This window comes from Hippocampus comes, unplaced genomic scaffold (assembly GCF_001891065.2).
Source record: "Hippocampus comes isolate QL1 unplaced genomic scaffold, H_comes_QL1_v1.1 scaffold125, whole genome shotgun sequence".
Classification (NCBI taxonomy): domain Eukaryota; kingdom Metazoa; phylum Chordata; class Actinopteri; order Syngnathiformes; family Syngnathidae; genus Hippocampus; species Hippocampus comes.
In genome coordinates, this window is record NW_017805453.1 from 1,134,836 (window position 1) to 1,144,612 (window position 9,777).

The 9,777-nt window shown below is 39.8% G+C and overlaps 1 protein-coding gene across 1 annotated transcript; it reads right to left on the bottom strand.

Annotated features, from left to right (window-relative positions):
- Positions 1 to 562: 562 nt before the first annotated feature.
- On the bottom strand, positions 563 to 9,777 carry zpld1b (zona pellucida-like domain containing 1b). Its single transcript, XM_019874224.1, has 10 exons — positions 9,379 to 9,777; positions 7,081 to 7,301; positions 6,694 to 6,875; positions 5,078 to 5,150; positions 3,560 to 3,657; positions 3,262 to 3,342; positions 2,964 to 3,135; positions 2,784 to 2,889; positions 1,257 to 1,286; positions 563 to 1,041 (listed from the first exon to the last, which is right to left on the bottom strand). The coding sequence occupies exons 1-10, from the start codon at positions 9,518 to 9,520 to the stop codon at positions 857 to 859; spliced, it is 1,290 nt and encodes a 429-aa protein (XP_019729783.1). The 5' UTR covers positions 9,521 to 9,777; the 3' UTR covers positions 563 to 856.

The window sequence follows — 9,777 nt, forward strand, 5'->3', positions numbered from 1 at the left end:
AAAAAAATGTTTTGAAATGATTTCGCTCTGTCTCAATATTTTCCAGATCACAAGAGCTGACTTTTGAACAGTGGTGTGTAAACATTTTTTGATATCCACTCTATGTAAATATAAGTATGTTACACATTGTGATGGGTGATTATAATAATGGTGTTCATTTTCCAAATAGTATCATATCATCATCATCATTACTATAACCAAAATGGTATATACTGTTATATAACGGCTTTACATACAGAACTGAACAACAAAAATAGTTTGTATTATGTATTATATTATTAGTGTTGCGCTGTTTTAACATACATACACATTAACTTTTTTTTTTAATTTATTTAAAGAATTCAACAATTACAACAGAAATCTAAGTTGTTTGAAAGTGTTTTTAGAAAGTCTACAGTTTAATTTTTTTAAAACAATCTCAAAAAATGATATTATCGATTAATAATTAAAAAAAAACAAAAAACAAAAACAAAACAACCTATTTTTGATCATGCTTCTTCTACACTTTCAGTTTAATTTTTTTAAAACAATCTCAAAAAATTATATTATCGATTAATAATTAAAAAACAAAAACAAAACAACAACCTATTTTTGATCATGCTTCTTCTACACTTTATGGTTGGTCAGCATCATAATAACGGCATGGATCCACCCATCTTAATAGTTCTGCCTTATAAAAATCCAAACTATCTAACCTGAAGATCCATTTTCTTCTTTTCTTTTTTTTCTGATATGTACTGAGAATATAATCCTTCATCAGATGTCAATAATGTAGGCGGTACACAACACCTGAAACACACATTTAATGATGTGTGTGCAAATTAATTCACTACAGTGTGTTTATAATTTAATGTGTTCATTTAAAAGCAGGGTTCCAAGCTCCTGAGGCTGCAGCAGCCAAGGAGGATGGTGGGAGGCGTGTCTTCTGCAGGAGGTGCAGCGACAGCAGCACGAAGCCGACGCTAATCCCGCCCAGGATGACCACGCCTGAGATCAGCGCTGTGGTCATCGGATTCATCGGCTGCGAGGGGTCGCCTGCCGCTGTAAGGTAAAATGTAATGTGTGGCCAATAGAAGAAACTTGAAACAGATGCTTTGACATAAAACTTATCACGTTTTCTGCCAGAAAAACATGTCAAAACCAAACAAAACCTAAAATTTCCCTAAGAATAATCCCTTGTTGTCAATCCCAGCATCCCATAAAGGTCTCACACTTTTTGTGTGTTTGTTTCATCAATATTGTGGAAGGCTGCTTACCAAGCTGAGTGTTGTTGGTGGGGGTATCATCTGGAATAAAAAACACAATTGGTTGTATTTTAAATTCAGGTAGTTTGTTTAGCATAAAATAACACCAAAAAAAATGAACAGTTAAAAAAAAAAAATTGAAGACAGATTGTAATACGGTGAACTCTTGCTATTCGCAAGGGTTAGGGACCAAGCCTATCCCCCCAACGTCAGTTTGCCAAAATTAGACGCCCTCCTAAAATTGAATTGATTAAAGCGGATCAGAAAATAAACGGGTGGATCTAGTTAAATGAATCTGCGATCTGCATTTTATTCCGCCAAATGACAGAATCAGCATTGTCCTCAGAAAACCCATTTCAGTTGGGCTTTACTGTTCACACAGTCAATATGTTACATTTTACAATCATACTCGGCTATATTTATCATTTCTGATGTACCGATGGCACAAAAGAAAAGAGTGGAGAGTGCGTCGGTGCAGTCAGTGAATGGGGTGACCGATCATTCCTTGTCAATATGGCCACATTTCTGCCTTATTAGCGCCCGTTTCCTCTCTTTGTGGCGATGCGCTTTGTCCTTGTTTTTGTGGTTCAGTGAAAAGAGAACGAGAAGCATTTGGAGCTTCAAAACCCGATACGGGGTGATTCTTTTTCCTTTGCAGCGTGTCAGTTGAATGATCTACTTCAGTCGCAGAGAACACGCAGACCTCTGCTGTGACAGTAATATTAAGAACAATATGAAACAGGCACAGCAACAAGGGTTCAGCACATCCATAGATACCAAAACATCAGTGAATGAATGAATGGTTCTGCTGGCACTGCATACCGTATTTTCCGGACTATAAGTCACAGTTTTTCTCATAGTTGGCTGGGGGTGCGACTTATACTCTGAAGCGATTTATGAGTGAAATTATTAACACATGATTATATCATTTCACATGTTATTTTCACATTAAACCACAAGAGGCCGCTCTAGACCTGTATTGATAAAACCACGATGAATCTGACGTAGGCGACGTAGAAGAGGAAGGAGTTGTTTAAAAGTGACACAGAGGATGAAGATTCGTAGAAGAGGAAGTGCTGTATTGTCTACCTCCCGAGTTGGAGGAGTTGTTTAAAAGTGACACAGAGGATGAAGATTCCATTGGATTTAGTGATTTGGAGTGACATTGATGGTTTGGTGAACTTGTTAGCATGTTCTTTATGCTATAGTTATCGGAATAACTCTTAATATGTTACTTGAACATACCAGGCACGTTCTCAGTTCATTGTTTCAGCGTGTTGTTTTCTATTTTATTTTCATTTTAAATTGCCTTTCAAGATGGCATGTATGTTCTTGGTGTTGGATTTTATCAAATACATTTCCCCCCAAAATGCGACTCATAGTCCAGTGCGACTTATATATGTTTTTTCCTTCTTAATTATGCATTTTTTTGGCTGGTGCGATTTATAATCCAGAGTGACGTATAATCTGAAAAACACGGTACGTCCCGAATATGTTGGACCTTATATCTAAACATCAGTCGAAAGAGTGAGTTCGTACCACTCCTGGTGATGATCGGTCCGGCGCTAAGAACGGCGTTGCCACTGGCAGCCGGAGGCGAACCGAGGCCGGCCCCTTCGTCTCGCTTTCTTCGCCGCCCGCAGATCTGCCAAACACAAAATCGGTCATCCCAGGATGGTGATGTCAGGCCCGGTGGCAGCGGCGGCGATGACGACATACCGGCATCAGCATTATGCAGTCGTCACTTTTACACAGCTTGGTGACGCAGTGCAAGAACACCGTGGACATCTTCTGGTGCCGGTGCTTCACAAAGCGGAAAACCTCAAAGGAAAAACGTCCCATCTGACTCTTGCCATTCTCAAAAACGGTGGTCTGAGGGTCTTTGTAGCAGCTGCGCCGAGACAGAGAGAAAGCCACGCATATGCGATATGACGTTCTGACATTGTTGCATTCAGCGGAGGCGGGCATGAATGGCTAATAGCTCCCCCTTTTGTGGTGCGCGGACAAGTCACATTACCCCAGGAAAAGGTCGTAGCGGAGTTCATCATTAGGATTCCCTGAGGGGGTGGTGTAACAGTAGTCCATCAAGATGTTCCAACTGTAAGGGGACAAAACTATGAGATTGGGATGCCAGATAGCCATCTGACTACACATGGGAAAGCACACACGGGCCTTTCTCCGTCTGTCACGGCCTGGCGCCTCGGTGTCGTATTATATCATAATGGCGGCGCGTCAATGCCGTCGGCCATTGACTTATTTTCATTCACGTCACATCTTTAGAATTTTGTCGGCGTTAAATAACCCCATCGTGGTACCGTTTGTCCAGGTTTGTGGCCTTGACTGCGGCAAACACTCTGGTCTTCAAAGCCAGACCAGCCATGGGGATGGAGAGCATTTGGTTGTATGTTGAATCCTAAGCAAAAAGATATTTTGAATGAGACATCATTTGCATTTGCTTCCCTGAAGTGTTTGTAAAAATGTCACTCTTGACGATTTTTAACTGTTTTTACATTGCAGGTTAAATAAATATGAAGTACAGGGCCTCAGCCTAGCTGTTTATTTATTGTTTGATTTTTTTTTTTTTAATTTTACGAGTAGCATAGTAACCCCAAACATTAACTTTTACGGGCACAAGAATTCAGGGGCACACACTGCAAATTGAATTGTCGAAGTGTTCACATTCCCACTGTCCTTTACTACATTACTCATAAATGTGCTGGAGCGTGGAGCAGAAGTTTGTCAGCAACAACAACAACAACAAAAAATACTCAAGAACAAAAAAATCAGCAAATGTACTGGTTGCACATGCGTGACAAGATGACATTTTTACTTGCGCTGTTACAAATTTTAAGGGCAGTCTGAAGCCCTGCTCAGTAGATGGCATTACCCTAATTTATTGCAATTGAAAAAATATTTTAGTCAATAATACTAATGATGACAATAGGAATGCTACTTCTGAAGTATTTGTTATACTTCACACCAAAGAAAAACAATATTTGATTTTGGGGGACATAAGAAATAATAGTGTAGACTTAAATTCAATGTTCAATTTTTAATCGGGTGTATTTTTTTTTTGTTATCAATTTTCACTATAGCATTTTTCATATGAGACTACAATAGAAAAAAATTAATTACGGGTCCTTATAAAATGAGAGATTCGATTTTTTTTAACTAGAATAGCAATTGCCAGACACATTTTCTGTTAGCATTAGTAGTACTGCCGCAAAAAAAAAAAAAAGATACAATAAGCTTCAGCTTTTCAGAGGTAATTAAAAATTAATGACAGAAAAAAAGAATGACATATGTGACAAAATGTGATTTTTTTCCATGATTGAGTTTTAACATAATTTTAAAAGTAAATGTACTTTTTGTGACTTAATTTGCTTATAATCATAATCATCATTTTTATAGCTCTCTATAGTGTTGTCATAATTATGAGCCTCCGAAGGTATAATTGGACCTCCGATGGTCAACTATTTTATTGATCCCGGGGCAGACATACAATTTCTTGTCAAATGGCTTTTTCAATTCATATTCATTGTAACGATCTTGTTAATGTTTCTTCATTACGCATTCACATCTATATATGGCAAAACATGATGGAAATCAAATTCATGGAGAGGAACCAAACTCCAGAACAAATTAAGTTAAAAAAAATTTTGGGGGGGTGAATTCCTGCTGCAAACCACAGAGAAATAAGATGATCTACACCTGTAGGAGATAGGTCTGCACTTGGGCAAATATTGAGTCTTTTGCAAACACACACACAAAAGTCTCGACTTGAAGTCGAAAAGGTTTTGTGCAAAAAAAGCAAGGCAAGCTCTCTCACTCACGTTGTACAGCATGAGACTCAGCGTGCTCACAAACGTGCCGTTGCTGTCCTTGACGGATATTGCGACTGACGAGCTGTGAAAAGATAAGGCGGGTGAGCTCGGGCGCGATTCAAAATAAACGCAGGTATTGGAAATTAACAAAAAGACTTCATGGCTTCATCTCACCTCAAGGTTTTACACCGCAGCTCTTGTATTACTTACTGGTACTCCAGAAATCGTGTTGAACTACATCAACATTTTTGTCAACTAAAAGTGATGTTTGAATCAAAATACGACTTATAAAGAGTGAGGCAGATTGGGCGGAGCAAGTCGTGCAGCGGACGACTTGAAATGATCTTTATACACTGCACAGAGAAGTTAGCAATTGGTCTGCCGCACTTCAAGTTGTCCCGGAGTTCACATGAATGGATGTAATTGTTCCAATTATTTAGGGGTTTTTTTTCTTTTTTTTTTGCCTATTGCAGCTGACTTTGAGCGAGAGGCGGGATATACCCTGAATTGGTCCCCAGCCAATGGCAGGGTACACAGAGACAGTTCAAGTTCAAGTTCAAGTCAACTTTATTGTCAAATGTGCTTCATGTGCAACATACAGCACAGATGAAATTTCATTCCTCCCAACCACAGGAGAAAGAGAGGAGCCGCTGCGGGTGCCGGCGCCGCCATCAAATTCGCCATCAGATTCTCAAAGTGTGTCACGTGTGCCACTCTCTTTATGTGGGCTCCCCCTGGTGGCATGTGAAAGTATCAGTGAATGAATCAAAATGTTATGGTGGCTCTTCAACTTTTTTTTTAAATTCATTTGAATCCAATCCATTTGGTACAGTTCACTTGTATTTAACTTTTTTTGTACAATCCATTTGCAATTCATGTTTTCGGACCATTTGCTTTAAAACATTTATTTCAAGGTAACTTCTACTTAACATTTATGTGCAATACATTTTAATTAAATCATTTTTAAGTTGATTTTTTTTCCCATATGTGAATGTGAATGCAGTGATAATGGTCAAACTGCTTAATGTTCCAGTGGCTGTCATTTGATATCGTATTGTATTCTAATGTTGGTCACTTTGGAAATATTTTCAGAGGTTGGTACAAAAATTTTAAGAACCATAGATTTAGAGTCTTCAATGAAAATACATGCATGTTTTCGGGTGGTGGAAACAAGCCGGCATGCCTGGGAAAAATCCAAGCAAGCTACTAGCAAAAAAAGTTGACCATTGTTTTCCAAAGTAAAAAGCAGATGTTTGCAAATATCTTATTTTCATCAAATATAATCAGTCTGGTGTTGTGGAAGACAGAAATTGGAGAATATTTGCTGTTGAGAGGCTGAAATGTGAGGATTTGGACAATTTTATGTTAAACAATAGCTCTAAACAATTAAATGATCAGCAAAATCATCGATTAATCAAATATTTGTTGCCCCTCTCATGAACAAGCACATAGAGTTTGTATCCTGTCCGTTGCTAGAACAAAACATTTTCTGTTTTCTTTCCACACCGCATTTTGAGTCGACGACGGTCCACAAAGTCTTCATTTGATGAAAAATTTAACATTCCGACAGTTATAAATCCATATTGATTAAAACATAAGAATTGCAGAAAAAAAGGCCAACTTACGATGCCAACTCTGAGTTATTCACCAAGTACTCCAGTGGGTAGCTGCAGCTGAATTTGTATAACAAACCAGGGAGGTAGCTGATGATTGTCGGCGGGTCGGGGGTGTCTACAAAGCCGGAGATGTTCCCGATTTGTACCAGCGACATGTTCCCGTAAGCGTTGGGCCCGAGCGCTGTGCTGACCTGCATAGAGAGCGAGAGTCGTGTCGCTTGTGGCCATGACAATAAACAACATAATGAAGCTAACCTATTGATTTAATCAACACAAAATGGCTTTGTCTAAGTGTGTGTGTGTGTGTGTGTGTGTGTGTGTGTGTGTGTGTGTGTGTGTGTGTGTGTGTGTGTGCTTGTGTGTGTGTGTGTGCTTGTGTGTGTGTGCGCTGTATACCTCCAGGCTGTTGCCACAAGCTTCCAGGGTGCTGAGTCCGATGGTGAACAGCACAACCGTGGGGAAGGTGTTGTTGTTGATGAAGCCACGGCACTGGGTGTCGCCATGGTGACCGTTGAGGGCCAGGTCCGTGTCCGTGTAGCCAGAGAACAGCACGGGGCAGAAGTTGATCTTCACCGTGATGGTCTGCACGCCGCAGTACACGCTGATGTCCCTCTCGCCTTACAAACAACAAAAGCTCTTTTTACTGTGAGTATTACTTGATGCTGCAATTGGCTGGCAACCGGTTCAGGGTGTCCCCCGCCTACTGCCCGAAGACGGCTGGGGTAGGCTCCAGCAACGCCCCCACGACCCTTGTGAGGATCAGGAAACGGATGCATGGATGGATATTAGTTATTGAACACGTCTTCGAGCTCCCGGGAGCACAAATCCACCCAAATACATCATGTATGACCATAACATTAACATATACTGTACTGTATAAAACAAGTTTGAGACGATAGATATGAAGTTTCGCCAGCGAACATATTGATTGGAACAGTCTTTTGCCAAGACACTATGTGAAGCAAAATAAGATTTCATCATTAGACTCCCAGAAGAAATAAAGGAAGCACTAATCTAAACTGCAAAGTCAGTTTATTCAACGTCTGGGGATTAAAAATGTGTACATATTTTTAAATTGACTTATTCTTGGACAGTCGTGTAATTCTTGGTCCAATTTATTCCGCACTCCAACACCACTGAAAGAAAAAACAATTCTGCTTGACATGATTTTTTTTTTCTTTTTCAAACATATCACAACCTCGAAATGTATAAGTGCCTTCCTTTGTTTGAAACAGGTTCTGACTATTCATTGGAAATATATTTTTATAATATCATATACTGTATTATTTAACATGCAAAATTAGTTATGAATAAGTATACGACTTAAAAATACATGAAAAGATACATGATACAGAGTTTTGAAAAGTGAGCTTCAGGAGCCGAACCTAATGGTATATTTTCATGATTTGTTTTTCTTTTATCCATGAAAGTGTATTAAATCTTTTAATATGGTCAAGCACCCCAACTTATTAAAATATTCGAAATGAAGAGGCATACTTGCCAGTGTGATGGAGTGCACACTCTTGATGCAGCGATTGCATGATAACCGATTGACTGAAATGCACTCTTAATAGAATAACTTTTTTTTTTAAATCATATTTTCCAACAGACTCTGGGAGATATAGAATACGGTATTTACATTTCTGTACATTTTCAGGTGGTTTTTCAAAGCAGTCTTGTCATAGCAGGAGTACGGCACCATCTCATAATATCCGGTACGAGAGCTGTATCTAATATTCTGCCTCTACCAAGGTCAAGATTTTCACTTCTATTGATACTGTCAGAGCACTGTCAATTTCGCAATAGTTTATAATGCAGGTGTCAAACTCAAGGCCCGAGGGCCAGATCTGGCCCGTCACATCATTTTATGTGGCCCGCGAAAGCAAATCAAACATGTCAACTTCCATGATGCGTGCTAAAATCTCTCCCAAAATTTAAAATTCTCATCTGTAATAAATAACAGACATATTGTAAGCATTTACTTGTTACCTATCCCCTCATGACAGTAACTTAAACAATAGTGGAATAGTTATTGAACTTTTATATGGTTTCAGTCTTAACGGCCCTCAAGGGAAACGGTAACTAAAATGCGGCCCACGACAAAAAATAGTTTGACACCCCTGGTTTATAACATTAGCAAATATAGTGGCTGTACAGTGGTACGTTATGGTACTGTAATTGAATTCAGAAAGTGAAGATCGTATACTAGGTTCGTTAAACTCAAAGGAAAATCGCCACCTAATTTTTGAAAGATACATTTTAAATTGATTCACTATTATATTACATCTCTCTCTCTCTCTCTCTCTCTCTTCAATACTGTATACCCTTGTGAGGATAAGCCAATTGAAAATAGATGGATGTTTGCAATATTTTGTAAAAGGACAGCTCATTAAGTATAAAGATGTTCCTCACGTACTTGTGTCACTTTGTATTCAAACAAAAATCGGGCAAATCATGAAATATTTGGCTGTGTGTGGTGAATCTATATAATCCAGAGTCCACTTTTTTAATTCACCTGTGAAAATAAAAGAATTTATGAATGAACTTCACAAGATCCTCTGAGTGACACAGTACACGTCGACAATACCGCAATCAGCAACAATCAAAGTTTGACAGAATTCTGTGTAAAAGGCGGCGTATTTGATATGTAACGCGGTCGTGATGCTGCGGCGGATGGGCGCATGACATCCTCACCGGGAAACCTGCTGTGGTGGCTGGCGTCACAATTGTATCCGTTAAACTGCGCCGACACCGATGCAACGCCGCTCATCAGGAGTAGGACGAGGAAGCACGATGGCGTCATTTGGGCACCCGCGAAACGTTTGGCCGCCGTCATTTTCAGAGGGTCAACATGGCGTGCCTCGCGTTCCCCCCGGGCGGACGCTCAAATGTGGCGTTGATCTCCCGAGCGCAAGAGAGAGTCCGGAGGCTAATGCCCTCTGTGACCTCGATCAAAGTAGTGCCACTGTCTGTCTCCCGCTTTTCGGTTCCACTTCTGCCCTCCCCCTCGCCTCACTCGCTCATCATGGCCACCAACCTCCCCATTTTTCGGGGCCTTTTTAAGCCAGGTCGCGCCTCATTACACCCCCACTG

Coding starts and splice junctions, on each gene's coding strand:
- zpld1b (XM_019874224.1), bottom strand. CDS start 9,520: ATGACGGCGGCCAAACGTTTCGCGGGTGCCCAAATGACGCCATCGTGC. Junction 7,302..9,378: donor CCACCACAGCAGGTTTCCCG/GTGAGGATGTCA, acceptor GTTGTTTGTAAG/GCGAGAGGGACATCAGCGTG. Junction 1,287..2,783: donor ACCGATCATCACCAGGAGTG/GTACGAACTCAC, acceptor TTTTTATTCCAG/ATGATACCCCCACCAACAAC.